The sequence below is a fragment of the Hemiscyllium ocellatum genome, chromosome 18 (assembly GCF_020745735.1).
Source record: "Hemiscyllium ocellatum isolate sHemOce1 chromosome 18, sHemOce1.pat.X.cur, whole genome shotgun sequence".
In the NCBI taxonomy this organism is placed as follows: domain Eukaryota; kingdom Metazoa; phylum Chordata; class Chondrichthyes; order Orectolobiformes; family Hemiscylliidae; genus Hemiscyllium; species Hemiscyllium ocellatum.
Window position 1 is genome coordinate 38,480,389 of NC_083418.1, and position 22,136 is coordinate 38,502,524.

The window sequence follows — 22,136 nt, forward strand, 5'->3', positions numbered from 1 at the left end:
TCTGCCCATCCTCACCTGATCTGGCTAATGTGTGACACCAGACCCACAGTAATGCGATTACTCTCAACTGCCCTCTAAAATGGCCTTGAAAACCACTCAAGTGTATCAATCATTAACCTAGGACACATGAACTTCAGCAGTTCAAGAAGGCAGCTAACCACCACTTCTCAAGGTCAACTAGGGACGGGCAATAAATGCTGGCTAGCCTGCAATGCCATGTCCCATGAGTGAATAAAATAAATAACAAAATTGGGGTTCACAGAACAGTACAGGCCTTTTGGTCCATGATGTTGTGCTGAGCATTTAATTTTAAACTAAGATCAACCTAACCTACGCACCCCTCAATTTACTGCCATCGATGTACTTGTCCAACCGTCGCTTAAATGTCTCTGACTCTACTACCACTGCTGGCAGTGCATTCCACGCACCCACCACTCTCTGCATAAAAAAGCCTACCTCTGACATTTCCCCTATACCTTCCTCCAATCACCTTAAAGTTAGGACCTCTCACAACAGCCATTTCTGCCCTGACCAAAGGTCTCTGGCTATCTACTCGATCAATGCCTCCCATTACCTTGTACACCTCTATTAATTTACCTCACTTCCTTCTTCTCTCCAGTGTGAAAAGCCTGAGCTCACTCAACCTCTCTTCATGAGACAAGCCCTCCAATCGAAGCAGGGTAAATCTCCTTTGCACCAACTCTAAAACATCTACATCCTTCCTACAGTGAGGCGACCAGATGGTCACAATATTCCAGGTGTGGTCTAACCAGGGTTTTATAGAGCTGCAGCAAAACCTCATGGCTCTTAAACTCAACCCCCCTGGTAATGAATGTTAAAATACCATATCCCTTCTTAACAACCCTATCAACTTGGGTGGCAACTATGTTCGTGGACCCCAAGATTCCGCTGTTCTTCTACACTGCAAAAAGTCTTGTCTTTAACACTGTATTCAGCATTTAAATTCTAACTTTCAAAATTAGTCACTTCGCACTTATCCAGGTTGAATTCCATCTGCCACTTCTCACCCCAGCTCTGCATCCTATCAATGTCTTGTTGTAGCCTGCAACAGCCCTTGATACTATCTACAACAGCACCAACTTCTGTGTCATTGACTAACTTCTCCCTTCACTTCTTCATCCAAGTCATTTATAAAAACTACAAAGAGCAGAGGTCCAAGAACAGATCCCTGTGGGATACCATTGGCCACCAACCTCCAGGCGGAATACTTTCCATCCACTACCACTTGCCGTCTTCTTTCAGTCAGCCAATTCTCTATCCAGACAGCCAAATTTCTGAATGAGCCTATAGTGGGGATTTTTATCAAACGCCTTACTGAAATCCAAATATACCACATCCACTGCTCAACCTTCATCAGTTTGTCTTGTCACATCCTCAAGGAACTCAATAAGGCTTGTGAGGCATGATCTGCCCCTCTGAAAGCCATGCTAACTATTTTTCGTCAAACTACATTTTTCCAAATAGTCATAAATTCTATCTCTCAGAATCGTTTCCAGTACCTTGCTTACCACAAGCAGAAGACTGACTGGTCTGTCATTCTCAGGGATTTACCAATTCCCTTTCTTGAACAGAGGAACAATATTCGCCTCCCTCCGATCATCCGGTACTACTTCTGTGCAGAGTGAGGACGCAAAGATCATCGCCAGAGGCACAGCAATCTCATTCCTCACTTCCCGTAGTAACCTTGTGTATATCTAGTCTGGCCCTGGGGATTTCTCTATCTTGATGCTTCCTAGAATTTCCAGCATATCCACTTTCTTAATATCAATCTGTTCAAGCTGATTAACCTGGTCCACGCTGTTCTCATTATCAACAAGGTCCCTCTAGCTAGTGAATACCGAAGCCAAAAATTCATTTAGGGCCTCCTCTACCTCTTCAGACTCCAGGTGCAAGTTCCCTTCCTGATTGGCTTTACCCTCTCTCTGATCATTCTCTTATTCTTCATGTAAGTGAAGAACATCTTTGGGTTTTCCCTAATCATACCCGCCAAGGCATTTTCATGCCCTCTCCTACGTCTCCTCAGTCCATTTTTGAATTATTTTCTAGCTATCCTGTAATCCTTTTAAGCTGTGCCAGGTCCTTGCTTCCTCAACGTTAAGTAAGCTTCCTTCTTCCTCTTGATGAGAAGCTCCTCTTCTCTCGTCATCTAAGGCTCCTTCCCCTTCTCATTCCTTGCCTGTCTCAGTGGGACAAAGTTATTCAACACCCGCAACAAGTGCTGCTTAAACAGCCTCCACATTTCTATTGTGCATTTACCATAGAACAATTTTTTTCCAATTTATACTCCATAGCTCCTGCCTAATAGCAGTATAATTTCCCCTTCCCAATTAAGTACCTTCCCACACTGTCTGTTCCTAACCCTGTCCATGGCTATAGGATTAGAACCAAACTTTGCAATGTAAAACAGATTCATTGGAATCTTCTAGAATTTAAACATTTCTTATTTATTTGTAGCAAATCAACATCAGTACCTACAAGGCACAGCCATTTTGGAGATTGAACTTGCTTTTTGGTGGTTTGAGACAAAAGGTGATTTGAAGATTATGGAAGAATAAATTATAAAATTGGAGATAATGGTAACAGAGATTGTTGGCTCATCATCTGAAGCTTAAGGGAGAAATGCTGTTGGTGATCAAATAGAACTAATCAGATTTCAGAGAGGAGAAAAAAAACTGATTTTTAAAAAAAAATTCAATTTCATTTCAAAAAAGAAAGTAAAACAAGACAAAAGAGATAAAGGCACATACAACTGGAAAGAGAAAAGCTCATAGCACTGGCATTGAAGATGTGATTGTTTATGTGCTTTTGGGAAGAAAATGACAATGTTTTATCTTGAGATGACGGTCCTCAGTTTCTCTCAGACTTGATTTCTGCTAATGGTCAAGTGACAAGATTGCCTGACAGCTGTACAATAGGAAAGAAAGACCAACTGGTTAATTATAAGGTGAGGCGTTTCCTGGCTTGGTTCTCTCTTCCTGCATATTAAATTTAGAGTTTAGGACAGGTTAGAGTTAAAGAAACATCTCTTTCAGCAGAATCTGGTTGAACTTCTGAATGTTGGTTAAATGTGGGTTAACTTCTGGTATAGTTAATCTAGAAAAAGATGAAAAACTCCAGAGTTAAAGAATATTAGAACCAGGAGAGCTTTAATATTAGGTGGCTCTGCTTCAGATGCTAGAAATGATTATATTGAATGGGAAATTTGCAACCAGAGGACAACTGGAGGAGATTTGAAGGGACAAACTTGTCAGAAATAAACATAAGGCCCAAGAAATCTCAGCCCATAAATGAATTGTTGAAACAGTGCTCAGACTAAATAGTTAATCTTCCAATTTTAGATAATTTCAGATGTGAATTTTCGAAGGCAAATCAAATTATTTTAAAAGGAAAGTTGAATTAAGACATTCAATTTCAAATATACAATAATAGTACTTATTAAAATTATCCTTAATGTACCTATTAATGTACCTATTCTTTGGTAACTGCACTCAAATCCTTTTGTTTAAACCTTGAACATTATCGCTTCACTGTTTTATTAAATACCTGGGTGTTGGGATTTGTAAAACAAACACGCCCATACTTTCTCCAGAAATTATAACAATTAGGGGCAACTGAACTTGGAAAGTTAAGACTGTTTCCTTTCCATGGAATGGCTGAGTTTCTCCAGCAATTTTTGTTTCTGTTTCAGACTTTCAGTGTCTGCAACTATTTGTTGTACTTATGGGCTAATCAAGATTAGGTTAATAGAATTAGCAGGAGAGTTGAAGTTAACAGATAAAAGCAGGGGCTAAAAAGCCAAAACACAGATTGAGTTGCTGGGAATTAACCACAGATGAAGCAACTTGAGACAGAAAGAGAATGAAAATGGAAAAGTTCAGACTAGAAAGCAACGATAAACAGAGAAGTGGGGAAGAAAACTGGAAAAAGTACAACAAATGGAGCTTGTAAAATCTGACTGAGAGGATCAAAGAGCAAAGGCATCAAGGGAGGAAAAAGACAAGGTTAGAATCTTTCAGAGAGTGTAGTCAGGTAACATGATCTGTCCAAAGGAAAGTTTAAATAAATGGGTGAACAGAAAGCTTATAGTGTAGTTGCTGAACCAAGTCTCAATTCAAGTTTTCATTTAACAAAGAATCTTTGCCAAATGGAAAAGATAAAATTCAAAATGAGTTTAAAACAAAAACACAAGAAGTGTCACATAGCTTGGGCGAGAAAAAGAGTCCGGAGGAAAAGAAACCTCACTGTGAAAGGCAGTTCTAAGATTGCAAATTTCTAGGGTGAGAAAAGAGCAGGAGTAAACCCTCTGGAAGCACATATGCTGCCTGGGTTTTGACACAGTATAACATTAATTTGAGCTAAGACTTTGACATTGAACCTTAATGAATGTCTTCTGAAAGTGCATTTAAACTATATCCATGGGCAGTCCGTCTACTAATTTAGTAATTTACTCAAAAAATTGAGCTACCTTTATTAGAAATGACTTTACCTCCACAAATTCACATTGACTAATCAACTTAAATTTATCTTAAATGCTCTTCTTACTCTCTTCTGTATTATAGACTCAAATTGCATCCCCACAATAAATATTGCACGAGCAAATGTACAATTTCCTTGCTTTTCTTTTACACCTTACTTAAATAAAGGTTACATTTGCAGTTTTCTAATCTAAAAGGACAATTTCTTAATCAAGAGTACTTTGGAAGATTGTGGTTTGTGCATTTTGAATTTCATCACTTATATCCTTTAAACCCCTAGCCTGGTGACAGGTTCAATGAACAAAATGACTCATTTCTGTTCCTATGATTTCTCAGTCATTAGTGGTATTGCGTTTTCAAATACTGCTTTCTTGTTTACATTTGCTTTAATGAGTTCCAGTCCTTGATTTATTATTAATTTCCCTAGAAACGTAGATATAATATCTACTCACTTTGCTGTGGATAGCAAAAATGGCACCCAAGAGAAGCTTTAAATTGCTTATTCAAGGATGAGTAAGTCAAACAAATGAACATGAAGCAACCTCCATGTAAAGACATGCTTTGACACAATATTAAGGAGAAAAAAGAGATTCTATTCATCTACCTTACTGGATTCAAGTGAACTTTTAAATGTTCCTGCAAGCTACGTCAGTTTCTGAGTATTCACGTCAGTATTTCTGAATTATTGGTCACTGATAGACTTATATTTTGCAAACTTAAAAGTGTTTTGGGCTCTTAACTACAATTTTAGACCTTGATTTGAATATATTTCTGCAGCATCAGCTGAGAGCCAAGAGGTGCATTCCAAATCTAGTCAGTTGCTTTGGAAAACAGCGATGAATCAGGCTTGGTGGAAGTGAATTTCCCTGATTCTAACTGCTCAACTGGCTCACCTCTCATAATGTATGGGGCGGGCTAAAATCTAAGTTCAAGCCACAGTAGCCTGGATCTGCACTCCATTATTCAGAAATCACCAATGCAAACAAATTTATCAAAAACTGAAGTGTTGAATAGCAGAGATATGCATTTCAAAAAATATTTGTTATTTATAGTTTATTTTTTAATAGACGAAGTAATAAACTTTCTTGGCAAAACCAAAAGAAAACTGTTCTGCTCTGATTTTGCACAATGTTATTACCTCCCACTGATTGCTAGGTCTTCCCAGTTTTGAAGGTGTCAAAAAATGTGCCTGACCATTTTTTGTGAAATAATTTTAAAAGCTACTGCCCCTGTCATTTCAGCTTTCCTCCTCTTTGGGAATACATATGCTCCACAATTCTACACCTACCATGGGGGAGCTACAGGCTTATACTCACATCGTGCCCACAATGAAATAGCAGTCAAATAGCGGTCGAACAATACATAGTTTCTCAATAAATATCTGCTTTAGATGGCAGTGCCGTTGTAAGAGTTACATTTTACATACAATCACACTGAATGTAAGATTCAGCACTAACACTATAAATTAATTTTTCATATCTTACATTGTAAGTAGATGGACTTTTTTTGTGTAGGTATCTTTTTCCAGATTTCAATCATACTGTACCAGTTGGAAAATTAAACAATCTAAAATCATTAAAGTTAAATTTGATAACATTGCCAGGGCAGAATCTCATTCTAATCACAGACAAAAAGATGAAAATCTTTTTTCTGAAATCCAGCTGTACATTTAGCATAAAATTATACTTACAGAAAGGAAGGCATGGACAATGTCTGCTTTGATGGAACTCAATGGTTTGTCCTTGATGACGACAAATATCTGCTCCTCTTTGTCCAAGTTGATGAAGTTACCAAACCATGACTTTTTGGCAAGCCTAAATAAAACAAAACAAAAATTCTGATCACCCACGGATTAAAAAAAATCATTCTCTTGTATGTCCATCTGGCTTTTCCATTGGGATACAGTATTTTGATACGACAACAAGAAATGCGAACACATCTCTTGTAAGCAACTCATTGGAACTATGAGTCATTGGAACAGATTAGCAGAACTGTCAGTTGTTCACTTTGTACATTTAATTTTCACATTGAAATAAAGTGGAGTAACTCCAGATTCCTAATTCAGACGTTAATAGTTTTATTATAATTCTACACTCACTGGGAATTTCCGAAACTTAATATTGTGTTGTGAGAGATACCATTCCCAACTATCCATTTGTGGAAGATCCCTCCGTTAAGCAGGTAATCAATCAGCAGGTATATGCTTACACCTCCTTGCCTCAAATTGCTTTGGTTACCAAACTGAAGGATGTACACTACATGTTAATGGTGAGTGATCAAATTCTGCTATGTTTAAGGAGAGTAGAAAGCCTCAATTTGTTTGTATTGTCGTGATTTTACTATTTCTTCAAGTGTCAAATAGTGCAATTTAATTTTAAGGAGGGCAAGAACTCAAGAATAAATGAATGTAGTACCTGGAACACATTTTGCATTTAAGCTGCAGCAATCTGAAGCCAAAACTGGGATACTGATTGGCAAGAAGAATGGCCTGAGAAGAAGAATAATATGTCAAGGGTACAAGCTAAAGTTAGAGATTGTAATAGGGAAGCCACTAGCACTCTTCCTACAGGTCAAGAATTAGAGATGAAAATTTAGGATTAGCTCAGGGAAGTGGTGTGCACTCTTCATATTGGTCAATAATTGATATGATTTGAGTAAAAATCATGAATTTTTATGACATAGATGCTCAAATGTGCTGAATGTTGTAAGTGCTGACTGCAAATGGCATGTAAGTATGGTGATTGCAGGGATCTCTGCATTTTTCAGAGGTTAACATTTGTTTCAGGATACCTGCTATAAGTTAGTAGTTAGCACTTAGAAGGGAGTTGGCACTTGCATGAGACATTGCTAGTTGATAAGTAATTGTTGTAGGTTTAGGTTTGCTGTAACAGCTCAGAGATGCCTACAATGATACAGTTGTGTCCTAGGCCCAACTATCTTGAGTTGCTTCATCAACTATCTACCCTCCATCGTAAATTCAGAAGTGGAGATGTTTGTCGATGATTGCACAGTGTTCAGCACCATTCACAAGTTCTCAGATGCTGAAGCAGTCCATGTTCAAATGAAACAACATGTTGACAATATCCACGCTTGGGCTGCCAAGTTGTGAGTAACATTCACATCACACAAATGCCAGGGAATGAACATCCCCAATAAGAAACGATCTAAACACCTTTCTCTGACAGTCAATGGTGCTGTCATCAATGAAACTCTGCCACTATCAAAATTCTTGGGGTTACTATTGACCAGAACTTCAACTGGACTTGCCACATAAACACAATGGCTACAAGAGCAGGTCAGAGGCTAGGAGTACTGCAGCGAAAAATCCACTTCCTCAGAATCTGTTCACCAATTATCAGGCACAAGTTAGGAATGTGATGGAATACTCTCTACTTCCCTGGATGTGTGCAGCTCTAAGAACACTCAAGAAGCTTGATATCATCGAGGACAAAGTCTAACGGTTAAATGGCATTGGCATTACATCAACATGCATCCACTCCCTCCACCACTGATGGCTCAGTAGCAGCACTGTGTACTACCTATAAGATGCACTGCAGAAATCCATCAAGATATTTAGATAGCACCCTCCAAACTCACAGCCACTTCCATCTAGAAGGATAAGCAGATACATGGGAACACCAGCACCTTGAAGTTCCCCTCCAAGCCACTCACCTCCCTGACTTGGAAATATATCACAATTCCTTCACAGTCACTGGTCAAAGTCCTGAGATTCTCTCCCTAAGGGCATTGTGGATCAACCTATAGGACGTGGACTACAGTCATTCAAGGTGGCAGCTGACCACCACGTTCTCAAGGCAATTGGGAATGGTGCAATAAATGTTGGCCAGCCAGCGATGTCTAAGCCTCATGAGTGAAGCTTTAAAAAAAAGGAGGTTGCAGGATTTTTCACAAGAATCCTAGATAAGCATGAGAATCCAGCATTAAATTAAAAATACTTACCTTAAGAGAAAGTGAGCAAACTTTGTTAGAAAGTTGCTTTCAACAGAAAGGGAGAGCAACACTCAGCAAGGAACTATGAAGTGTGCTGCTACAACAGTGAAAGGAGATGGGGAAATTAGAGATGAAATTTTAAAGCTGCATCGAGATTTTATATCAATATCAAAGTTAGGTTTACTGTGTCAAAATCCTGAAGAATGTCATGAATCAAGAGTTTGTGTTCAAGGAACCATGAAGAGAAGACCCATTCGTCCCAGGAAGCCTGGAAAGATATATCAGAAAGTCCTGAGCCTGTGAATCACACCATGGCCTTGACTGGTAGAATGTTAAGCCCTAATTTTTTTTCACCCAAGAAACCTTGTTAGTTTGCCTTTTAAATTTGAGATTGTCCTTTTTACCATAAGGTTGTTTCCTAACAATAAATGTCTTAGCATAGAGTCCAAATCCTTACATTTAGTTCTTAATAAGCCAATTTCAATTTCATTAAGCAGAAAAAAATGAAAGCATAGGTTTATGAATCTGGATTCAACATGTTAAGATAAAGACAATTTACAATTTTCCAATTGTTGAATATAATTCTGTCATATAAAAATAAAGTCACATCAAAGAGAAACTTTATGATGTTGAAATTTCTGAATTTTAAACTTTGTTTTTCTAATGTTCAGTTAGAAGTCTGAATGTAATGTGAGCTTACTAGGCATACAGTGGACTGTGCACTGATTGTCGTAAATTAAGAACTGCATTATTCCTATGCCCCAGCATCTCTAATTAGCCTAAACATCCCTGGCTTATTTTTGTTGAAAATGTAGCCAGAGAGCTGATTGAACAACAGCATTGCCAATTTGGATAATAAATTTAGTTGCTGATATATTTACAGCATATGATATCAAGCATATGGAGATTTAATTTTGGACAAGATTTATTATTCCACCTTTGTGTTGCAACTGTTTGATACACATTAAAGAAAAAAATACTTCAATGGAACAGAATTTTCGGTGCTGTAAATACTTACTAGATGAAAAATTAAAATGAAATCAAAACTACGAGTGTTAAATAAATTATACACATCCGCACTCTCTTTCTTCCGCACCCCCACTTATGAAGTCAGCAGCATTATTTTTAGACACAGCTACTCCACTTCAATAAAGGAAAAATAAGTCTTAAAATATTCATAGACTATATGACTCAATTGAGTAGGCTTGATGAACAGTCTGACGCAAGTTAGAATACAATTATACTGAACAGTTTTATGAAAGCACAACTTTTTTTTATTGAATCAGGGATTGTGGGTGTTTCTGGCTGGCCTAGCATTTATTGTTCATCCCTAAGTGCCCTTGAGAAGATCTAGTAAGCTGCCTTCTTGAGCTCCACTCACAATACTGTTTGGGTGGAAATTCAAATTTTTTTAACCCAGCATCATTGAAAGAACAGCAGTTTAGTTCCAAGTCAGGTTGGTGTATGGTTTGGAAGAGAACTTGCAACTGTTGCCCTTGTCCTTTAATATGATAGTGGTTGTGGATTTGTCTAAGAGCCACGGGAGTTGTTATATCGCACTGTTATACTTAACAGCTTGAGGAACCAACCTTGACAGCAACAACATTTCACAACCTATTCATGAGAGTCAAGCAAAAAATTGATTCGAATGTTCTTTTATTTACTTTTTGGACTCAGTTTTCACTTATAATCGCTGTGCATATACGTCATCTTTGATTAACTTTTCTTATGTTTTAGTAGCTACTAAACTCACTCTTCCTTCATTTAAGGAAGCCTTATTAAATTGTCTCCTTTCAGAACAATTGTATTGGGGCCGGGAAAAGTTTTTCCAGAGGAAAAAGATCCTTTTCTAAATTAACCTTGTTGTGACCACTGAAGAAGGGGTTGAGAAGGGGAGCCAGATCATCCCTCCTAACCAAGGAACATAACCATTTGGGGGAATCACATCTGGAATTGTAACACTCCAGGGATTCGTGCCCATGTTGTGTGTATAGACCTTCAAAAAGCAGTTAATAAATTACCTTCTCATAGGCTTGTTGACAAAAGCATAGTAGCATCAAAACTGGTTAAGGGATTAAAAACAGAAAGTGAATGGTTTTTGTTTGGATCTGACAGCGACATAGAGTGATATTTCCTTAGAATCAGTACTTTGGCCACAACTGTTTTGACACACAAAATCACAGGTGGCCTGAGGCTAAGAGATGGATTAAATATTGAGGGTTGCAGTAATCAATATCATATGTCTGCAGACTTGCTAATGAAATCGGTGAAAATATGACCAATGAAATTCAGCGCAACAAAGTATGAGCTGATATAATTGGTAGTAAGAAGAGACACAACATTGCTAAATTGAATAATTTTGTAGGGCTGTAGAGAGGTGGGGGCACTTGTGCATGGATCTTTAAAGTTGACAAGTTCACAAAGCAATTGAAGCATATGGGATGCAGTAGAGTACCAAACAATGTATGATGAGCCTTTATAAAATGTTAGCTCAATCCCAGTTAGGATACCAAGTTCAATGCTAGGCATCGTACTTTAGGAAGGGTGCAAAGGCATGGTGAATTGTATGGTAGGGATTTATGGCAAGGGTTCCAATGGTGAGTAAACTATAGTTTTGTGGATGGATTGAAGGGTGACATCATTCTCAAGTTACAGAAGGCTAGGAAGAAATTTGATGCAGGTATTTAACATTATGAACAGTTTAGATAAAGTAAATTAAGAGAAGCTTTCCCATGGCTGAAAGCTCGAAAATCAGACAGCACAGATTTGGCAACATTGGCAAAAGAACCGAGATAACATGAAAATAAATTATTCATGCAAAAAAATGGTTACAATGTGAAACGCTGTGGCTGATAAGGGTGGCACAGATTTAATAACTGCCTTCAAAGAGAAATTTAAAACATTTAAAGGAGAAACATTGCAAGAATATTGAGGAAAGACTCAAGGAATGGGACTAACTGAATTACTCTTTGTAAGAATTGGCGGATGTGATCGATCGAAATGAGTTCCTTCTGTGCTGATTATTGTGTTGAATGGCTAAATGCTCATGGAAGGACAAACATATTTCTATAGTTGTGTTACATGAGCACAGTATGGATTTGTCACACCAAGTAGGAAAGTAGTAAATCATCACACAGAAAAAGAACTAGTCTATTACCTTTTGGTCAAAAACTAGCAACAGTGGAGCTCTGACGAGATGTAGGGATCAGTGTACGTTGATCACTAAAATTAAGTAGACAGCTTAAAGAAAAGGCCAATGGAATGTCTTTATAACTAGAGGAGTAGAATATAACGAGGAAGATGTTCTGTCACAGCTCTACAAAGTCCACATCTGAAATGACAATGTTCAATTCCAGGCACCACACTTTAGAAAAATATTCAGTATTGACCATAAAACAGGGTGCCACGCAGAATCAGCAGAATGTTACCAGAGTCAAAAGGCAAAAACTGGAAGAGAGGTAACACAAACTAGATTTGTATTCCCTGGAATCTAAAAGATGAAAGGGGTGAATTAATTGAAGTTCCTACAATTTTGAATGTAATTGATCAGCTAACCAAATACTTTTTCTACTGCTAGGTTAAATAGGATTTAAACATGGACAGGCTGAAGACGTTCAATGATCTACTCCGGTTCCCCTGATGCATAAATGGGCTCACAGAGCACAAGTATCTTTCTTCCACAATTATTAGGAGACAGAAGACTTTTAAGGCTATGCCTCTTTTCCCTCCTTTTTTGCTAAACTTATTCTAGTACCTCCTGATGCACAATCCCACATGACTTTTGCATGTGAAATTGTACGTGGATTGATCATTTTATAAGAGAAAAGAAAATGCTAGAAATGCTCAAAGATCGTGTGGCATCTCTACAGATAGCAAGCATTTTGATATTTCAGGTAAGGACCCTTCATTAGAATAGTTAATTTAATGATACGTTAATTTGACTCCACAGAGGCTACCTCACCTAGGAAGTACTGCAGATTCTCAGTCTTTTATTTTGATTTTCTATCCGTGTTTTGTTTTAAGGTTGACTTTCAGTGGGTTGATGTCAGGATAGATGCAATTTATTGATACATATTTGGATTGAGGTATACAAAGCATCATTGCAAAGTTTGTAGATGACATGAACTCAGAACTAAAATTAAGTGCAAGGAAAACTGTAACATGCTTCATGGTGAGACGAGAGATTGGCTGTTGAATTTTGTTTGAACATGCAATATACAGTGAGAAATAATCTGATAAGGACAGCCATTATCCTACAGAATGGCAATGATACACTGTATTTCCTGAGTAAATCTTGTGGATTTATAATTCCAACACAGCACAGTTCTATCACAAAATGACTAATTTTATTGTACATAGATAAATATTTAAAACAGATGAAAGAATCATTAGGAACAGCAATAGAGTAATTTGTAAAGCACGTGAAATATTAATTTGCAAACTAAACAGGATTCATGAATTTGTCTACGCTATTTCAAGTGTGTTAACCATAGGAACATAAGAATAGTAGACAAAAATAGACTAATGCTCAGCCATCATCATGGTAGTCACTGGTTTAAAAAAAAGGCAAGCTTTGCATTTATATGGGGATTTATGTAACACCCCTAAATGCTTATAGCCCAAGAAACACAGTCGCTGTTGCAAGGTAGGAAACACACAACTAATTTACAGCTTCCACTAACAGCAATGTGATTTTCATCATGTAAATGGTTTCCCCTGACATTGATTAAGAGACAAATATTGGTCAAAACATGGAGGATAACTCATCTTTCGCCTGGATAGTGGAATGGGATCTTGTACCATTCCCTTCAAAGGTCAGATAAAGCCTATATTTAACATCACATCTGAAAGCTAGTACACCAGTCAGTGAAGCATTCTCTCAATGACATTTTGGTGCTCAAACCATTGAAGTCAGATTTTAATCCACAAGCTTATGACTTCAGAATCGAAAGTACCACCAACTGAACCATGGTTGACATGTGAGAAAACGTTGGACTTTGTTGAGTTATTCTGGAAAGAGAGGCAGACAAAAAGCACATAGCCTTGAAAGGAAGAATGTTTCCTCTTACACTGAACAGTCTATGAACAGCCAGCTGTGCTGTCAGTCATGAAATATTAAGATATAGTGACTGCCAGCTTGACTCTTCAGTTTACTGTGTTGTTTCTGGGAACCTGGAAGAATTCAAAGTTTAGCTTTCTCACAAATTCATTGACAGAAAATGCTATTACATGTACTTAAAAGACAAAAATTGCTGTTGAGATGTTAGGTTGCAAGTAAGCTCTCGATTTTGATGTCCAGTCTGTTCAACAATGGGCTCTATCTCACCTAAAACTGGACAGTCAGATGTACAAGCAGTGAAATTTCCTGGTTACATGTTTGCACTCATAAGAAATAAACATTTACTTACTCTGGGGAAGACTCTGGAGTTAGACTTGACATCTCTTCTGGCGTAGGTACTGTATGAGGAGATCAGAAAAACATGTTTAAGTTAAAAACGGAATCACTGGCGTTTTGGTGGCTCTTACAACTTTACTCAAAAGCATTAAAATAATCAAATTCAACAAGCAATATACTAAGTTAGAAGCTCTGCCACTTGCCAGTGAGTGTTTTTGTGATATTTTAAAAAATAGAGAAATGTAAGTTGAATAATTGATGTTAGCTTGTTTCAGACATTTTGTAATTTTCTCACTTTTTATATCTGCCTGGGAAATGATTATGTTTTATGACCCTAAATAGATTTGAATAATCTGTATTTTCTGTATCAATTTGGACTTCAGGTGATAGGTGACACTATATTTGATTATGCTGTCGAAGTTAAACCTGATAAAGTCTACATCACTAAATCAAGCAAATGCTTGATCTGACTGGACTCAACATGGCATCAATACAGACCATGGTAGGCCAAAAAGAGAAAGCAATGGGATTTGAGCTGTTAGGCAAAAGGGGGTGACAAGGACAGGACAATTACTCTTCTTCCCAAAAAAGGGCCATTTCTCTAATATATTTTGGCTCATTCAGGAATGATGGACAGAGTAAGATTCTGATTTTTGCAGCAATGACTCCTTCTCCTAGGGTCTATTTCTTCTCAAACTAAAATTTCCCCAGTTGTCGGGATTCAATATCTTAGATTAAAGTCAGATGATCAATCTGAGAGTCTGGTTTTCTGGTACTAAGCAAGTTCTAATTGTTTCATCCTTACCAAATGTAAGAATGAATGCTTAACTTGCAATTTGTATGGTAAGCAATTAGTATAAGTCAATGGGAAACTTATTACTATAAAACGGGTACACGCAGTAATGGACTAAACGACACAGAACTTAAAAGAAAGACTTCTCTCCTAGATCTTGCACTGATGGAACTTTGTTACGGCAGGACTTCACCCAGGAGACAGTGAGGTCAGCAGATTCTGGAGATCAGAGTTGAGAGTGTGTTGCTAGAAAAGCACAGCAGGTCAGGCAGCATCTGAGGAGCAGGAAAATCAACGTTTCGGGCCAGAGCCCTTCATCAGGAATGGGGCTGGGAGCCTCAGGGTTGGAGAGATAGGACTTCACCCAGCTCATGATTGTTGCCTGAATGGGGATAATGAGTCTTTGGTCATTTAATTCCACTGTGGTTACAGTGGGAGAGTAAGCATTATAAAAAGGACAACCATAACCTAAATATTTTCTTTGAAAGGTTAGTGGAGAGTGGGTTTAAAAGCAGGACTTGCATTGACATGGACATAAGGAGCTTGAATATGCATTGTTTCACCAGAGAAATTATATTTCAAACATGTTGCAGCAATGCAGAGTCAGAATGGTATTTCTCACATCCAGTGTTGTAAAGGAAATACATAATTCAACTTTGTACTCTTGACATCATTCTGGAATGATGGAGACTTTAAAATTCTTGCCCACTGGAGTTATCCCAGGGAACTAGCATAACTCAGAAAAACGAACATTTAAATAATGAAAAAAAAACAATCTTCTATCTCCATCTGACATTCTTTGGATTCATGCTTTGCAAGAAATGAACCTAATATTGCCAGCTGATGAACAATAAAGTATCAGACAATCAAGTAGGTTTTCAATTTTTTTTGTCTAATGCATGCACAATACTAATAATCCATCACAGCATTAAGCAACTTAAGATTTATCACTTAGAATGTGCAGCAGAGTATTTGGTCCAAAACACACTTGTATTTCTATTAAAGGGAATTTTACTAACTGGTAAATTAAAACATATGTTTGCTTTCTGAATTTTTCACATAGATACAAACATGTGCATTAAGAGCAGCAATAGGGCACTAGTTCCTTGAGTCTCCAACATTCAATAAGATCACGGTTTATTTAATTGCTCGACATTGCCTCAATAATATTTCACTCCCTGGTTTATCAATAATCCGCCTACTTCTGCCTTAAAAATATTCAAGGACTCTACTTCCAAAAACTCATTGGGTGCAAACTGCTAATATATTTAGTAATTAAGTTGTGCGGATGATGAATCTTTGATCATTTAATTTCACTGTGGTTACAGTGGGAGGGTAAGCATTAGACAAAGGATAACCATAACCTTAATATTTTCTTCAGGCCTTACGGGAGCCCCATTGTTACTAAATAAAAGTAATTTAGGATATATTGCAATAGGGACTTTTTAATAGGATACATCCAAATGCTCAACTGGAGAGAACAGCCGGATTTATATTATTGCAAAGTTCCATCATAAGTAATGGGCTTTTAGCTTTTGAGAATACAATGATATTTTTGCGCCATAATGAGAAACCTGTTCTTCCTGTAATCATTGCTGATGCTAATATATTTTGCTTAGAAAGCAATAAAAAAAATTCTGGCTATATCACAGTTAAGAAAAAATGAGTCACCTAATTTGGAATTCACTCTAACAAAGCAAAAATACCGCAGTGTGGGAGTTGAGGGAGTGTGACTGTAGTTATGTAAGCCGAAATAAATACTCTCTAATGTAGACTGAAGTTGTAGTGACGTTTGGACAGAACAGATCATTGGAGACCCAAGTTACAAACCTTGCTCTGGTAGTTCTCAAAGAAGAATAGGTGAATTTAACAAAACTCTGATTTTGCACCACTGTTCGAGGGAGGGTGATTACACATTAATAAAATTAAGGATGAATAATAAGTCGAACCATTACAAATATAGGTTGGAACAGAGTAAACTATCACACAGAGGCATTGAAACAAAATCAAAGGGAAGTATTAAATGCCTTCTCATGTGGCAAGGTTGGCAGTGGGGTCGTTTAACTAAACAGGAGGGTAGAGCATGGGGACACGCTGCTTTCCTGTCTCCACTCTAATTAATGATGGGGAGGCCCATGGATAGACTTCTTGACCCATCATCAACTGATGCTTTGAGTCAATTACCACTTAAGGGCCATATCCATCTATTGCTGCAATTAATCCTGGCATGTTTGCTTGTGGGCTCAAAGAAGGGATCCCCTGTTCAAAGTCACAGTGTCTGATCGAGGGACAAGGTATTGGAAAGGGGTTGGGAGAAATAGGGTAGAGGGTAAACTTTGCTGTGAACCACTGGCTTCTGCCCTCGCTGCCAATTACCTACCCTTGTGACTCTCACCTGCCATCACTCACCTGGGATCAAGTGACAGTCCAATGTCTTGAGTAGGTGTAGTACTAGATTAGAGTGATGCTGGAAAAGCACAACAGGTCAGGCAGGAACAGGAAAATTGTTGTTTCCGACAAAAGCCCTTCACCAGGAATTCTTGAAGAAGGGCTTTTGCCCAAAACGTCGATTTTCCTGCTCCTCGGATGCTGCCTGACCTGCTGCGCTTTTCCAGCACCACTCTAATCTAGACTCTGATTTCCTGCATCTGCAGTCCTCACTTTTGCCTTTTGCGTAGTACTGGCAGCAGCCACCACCTTCCAGGGACACTGCTAGCCTTTGTTTGGCTCTCTTTGTAGGTGACACTTCCATCCCAGAGTCTCTGCCCTTGGTAAGGCCTACTGCTATATAGTCAAATGACCTGGCTGCCATATGTTTACAGCCAGTTTCAACTAACCCAGGGACCAAATTGAACTGTGGAACTGGGGGAAGGTGCAGGAGGGAGATCAATGGGTGGGAAGGTGAGAAAACTCATCAGCTCATTCAGAAATCCGATCAAGGCTACTTTAACTTACGAGCTAGCTGATAGCTCATTTCATACAAGGAAAGGAATAGTCAGAAGGTGGGTAGAAAGCACCTGCTGGGTGCTAGATGACTAAACTTCCTATGAGGAATGATTGATAAGTGCATCTCTGATCCTTCTGACCCACAGAAGGTAAAAATTCCATTCCTTTTTCATCTCCACATCTTCATGGCAGGTCTCCACTCTCAAGTCCAATGGGAAAGACTGTGATTTTGCATAGAGTGTATTATTAAAATCACATACCCTGGACGAATATGTATCACTCAACGGAGTTGCAAATCGAATTGTGAATGCTAAGCAGTTTGTTTTTTTTGTGAATTTGCGTGTGCTTTCCTGGCCACACATAATTTTTGTGTGGCCTCTCCTGGCATTAGGAAGGCTTTGGCTGCAAAACAGCTCTACAGTCTTCGAGGTTGAGTCCCCACCATGAGGTTCATAGGAAAATTGTACTTTTTCCCATATGCAATTTTGTGTGCTGATGAGTTTTGTAACATCTCCATCTCCTACCCCCCACCCAAAAAAAACTACAGCAAATAGGAACATGAGTCAGCTGTTTGGCTCCTTGAGCTTACTCAACCATTTAATTAGACCTTAGTTGATCTCCTACTCTATCTCAAAATCCCTTGATATCTTTAATTGCTGGAAAATTATAGATTTCTTTCTGGAATATACACAATAGTTAAGAGTTTTGTGACCACTGAGAGAACACAGCTGAGAAGTCAGAAACATTCTGACAGATAATTGTAAGATGTTTTCACACCTTAAACACATTATTAGATGCTATATTGTAATACAGTTGCTTAGACAGCAATGATGCATCATGGGAATTTATCTTGCAAATTCTCCTACATTGACCAGAATTATGTAATTGTTGTCATGTATTGCAATACTTCCCAATTGCCAAAAATGCCATCAGGCATAAAAAAAAGTGCACAAAAACCTGTCATGTGTCCTGTCAGCCTCTGTTACATTTTGTGCTGGGATTTAAATTGGCAGACAGCTCTGACTATTAAGAACAAAACTTATTTTTGAAATGAGACAGACACAACATTTTGAACTGAAAGTGGAACATCATTCTATTCTGTCAGTTTTAGACATTTCAGCTTGAAATCTTTGTTAAGACAGCTATAGCATTTATGAATGCTTGGTTGGGTTTCAAAAACACAATAGTTTCAACTCAACAAGTAGTCTTTTCATCCATGAAGGATTAAGATTTAAAGATATATAATAACAGCATAGGCTGTCAATGTGTTTTTTTTAAATTCTCCACTGTATATGGGCATCACAGGCTGTACCAGCTTTTATTACACATCCATACTTGCCCTTGAGAAGCTGGTAGTGAGCTGTATTCTTTAGCTTTGTAGTCCATTTGGTGTACATACACCCACTAATGCCTTTAGGGAAGTAGTTCCAGGATTTTGACATAGAAATATCTTGCTGTACCTTTTATATCACTAAGTAAGGATGGTAGTTATTTTTGAGGGGGTCTTACAAGTGACGTTGTTCCCATCTGTCTGCTATCTTTGTTCTTCTAGATGGTGGTGGTTCTGGATTGAACGGAACAGTCTCAGAAACCTTGGTGAAATTCTGTAGTGCATAATGTAGATAGTACACACTGCTGTTACTGAGCATCAGTGATGGAGGGAATGAAGCTTGTGGATCTATTGCCAATTAAGAAGGCTTATTTATCTTGGATGGTGATGTCAAGCTTCTTGGAGTGTTTTTGGTCGTGCAGTTATCCAGGCAAATGGGGAGCATTCTATCACTCTCCTGACTTGTGCCTTGTATATGGTGCACAGGCTTTCTTTGGAATGTCAGGATAGGAGCTACTTACTACAAGATTCCTAGCCTCTGGCCTGCACTTACAGCTGCAGTACTTATATGACGAGTCCAATTCAGTATCTGGTCAATGATAAACAACCAGATTTTGATAGTGGAGGATTCAGTGATGGTGAATTCACTCAATGTCACGTAAATGGTTAGATTTGCTCCTGTTGGCTTTCATCACAGTCTGGCATTTACATGGTGTGAATATTACTTGCTACTTGTCACCGGACACTATCCAGGTCTTGATGCATTTGGGCAAGGACTACTTCATGAGTCATGAATGTTAAATGTTGTGCAATCATCACCAAACATCCCCACTTCTGACTTTTTCAGGAGAGAAAATTAATGAAAAAGCAACTGAATGTAATTCTGGCATGGGCAGTGGTTGAGAGGAAATGAGGGGAGGGGTGAGGTTTAGCAGGTGTTTTTGAAAATACGCAGCTGTATTGGAGAACCAAGGTGGTCCTTCTAAGTGGGAGAAAGTGAGGACTGTGGATGCTGGAGATCAGAGTTGAGGGTGCAGAGTTGGAAAAGCACAGCAGGTCAGGCAACATCTGAGCAGCAGGAGAATCAACGGGCTTATGCTCAAAACGTTGATTCTCCTGCTCCTCGGATGCTGCCTGACCTGCTGTGCTTTTCCAGCACCACACTCATGACTCTGGTCCTTCTAAGTGGCCACCACCACACGCATTCTCTTCATGCATTCCACTATACTGAGAACCCCTGTGTGAACTGACAAGTGATACAGGCTGGAGTTTCTGAAGGCCAGGAAAAGCCAGACCCTGGTATTTGACCTTTGATTTAGATCAATGATAACAACTGCATTTCAGAAGCTGGGTGTGAAACTAAGGTCAAAATTTGTCAACTGCTGATTATTTCTTAAAATTCCTCATTAACTCTAATTCAGATCAAAGTTGCTCATGGTATGAAGTAAAAATGCTTTTGTCTTACACTAGCACTTTTCAACAGTGCCATGCCTCTCTGTGTCTGCAATGCTCTGTTTAGCTATCCCACAAGTTTGTCTATCTTCTGATATAGAGTCATATAGAACATAGAACAGTACAGGCCCTTCGGCCCTCGATGTTGCGCCACCCTGTTCTGAAGCCCATCCCATCTACACTATTCCATGTACGTCCATATGCCTGTCCAATGACGACTTAAATGCACTTAAACTTGGTGAATCTACTACCATTGCAGGCAAAACATTCCATACCCTTACTACTCTGAGTAAAGAAACTACCTCCAACATCTGTCTTATACCTATCTCCCCTCACTTTAAAGTTGTGTCCCCTCGTGTTTGCTGTCCCCATACTTGGAAAAATGCTCTCCCTGTCCACCCTATCTAACCCTCTGATTATCTTGTATGTCTCTATTAAGTCACCTCTCAACCTTTTTCTCTCTAACAAGAACAGTCTCAAGGCCCTCAGCCTTTCCTCATAAGACATTCCTTCCATACCAGGCAACGTCCTAGTAAATCTCCTCTGCACTCTTTCTAAAGCTTCCACACGCTTCTTATAATGCGGTGACCAGAACTGTACACAATACTCCAAGTGTGGCCGTACCAGAGCTTTGTACAGCTGCAGCATAACCTCCTGACTCCGGAACTCAATCCCTCTATTACTAAAGGCCACAATACTGTATGCCTTCTTAACAACCCTGTCAATCTGGGTGGCAACTTTCAGGGATCTGTGTACGTGGACACCGAGATCTCTTTGTTCATCTGCACTCCCAAGAGTCCTACCATTAGCCCAGTACTTTGCATTCCGATTACTCTAGCCAAAGTGTATCACCTCACACTTGTCCATATTAAACTCCATTTGCTACCTCTCAGCCCAGCTCTGCATCCTATCTATGTCTCTCTGCAACCTACTACATCCTTTGTCACTATCCACAACTCCACCGACCTAAGTGTTGTCCGCAAATTTACTAACCCAACCTTCTAAGCCCTCATCCAGGTCATTTATAAAAATGACGAACAGTAGTGGACCCAACACCAACCCTTGCGGTATGCCGCTAGTAACTGGACACCAAGGTGAACATGTTCCATCAACTACAACCCTCTGTTTTCTTTCAGCAAGTCACTTACTGATTCAAACTGCTATGTCTCCCACAATCCCATTCCTCTGCATTTTATATAAAAGCCTACTGTGGTGAACCTTATCAAACGCCTTGCTGAAATCCATATACACCACATCAACCAGTTTACTCTCATCTACCTGTTTGGTCACTTTGTCAAAAAACTCAATAAGATTCGTTAGTCACAACCTACCCTTCACAAAACCTTGCTGACTGTCTCTGATCAGATTATTCTTTTCTAGATGATTATAAATTCTATCTCTTATAGCCTTTTCCAACAGTTTACCAACAACTGAAGTGAGACTCACTGGTCTGTAATTACCAGGGTTGTCTCTACTACTCTTTTTGAACAAAGGAACCACATTTGCTATCCTCCAGTCCTCAGGCACTATTCCTGTAGACAATGATGATTTGAAAATCAATGCCAAAGGCTCGGCAATCTCTTCCTTTGCTTCCCAGAGGATCCTAGGATGGATCCCATCCAGCCCAGGGGACTTGTCTATTTTCACACTCTGCAGTATTTCTAATACCTCTACCTTGTGAACCTCAATCGCTTCTAGTCTAGATGCAAGTATTTCTATATCTTCCTTGCCAACATTTTCATTTTCTATCGTGAACACTGTCAAAAAATATTT

The 22,136-nt window shown here is 38.7% G+C and overlaps 1 protein-coding gene across 1 annotated transcript in view; it reads right to left on the reverse strand.

The window, feature by feature from the left end:
* LOC132824294 (serine/threonine-protein kinase BRSK2-like) overlaps window positions 1-22,136 on the reverse strand; it is a 946,497-nt gene that overhangs the window by 72,610 nt on the left and 851,751 nt on the right. Inside the window, 2 exon segments of the mRNA XM_060838637.1 lie at window positions 6,187-6,310; window positions 13,856-13,904. Of these exon segments, the coding sequence (XP_060694620.1) occupies window positions 6,187-6,310; window positions 13,856-13,904 (173 nt within the window).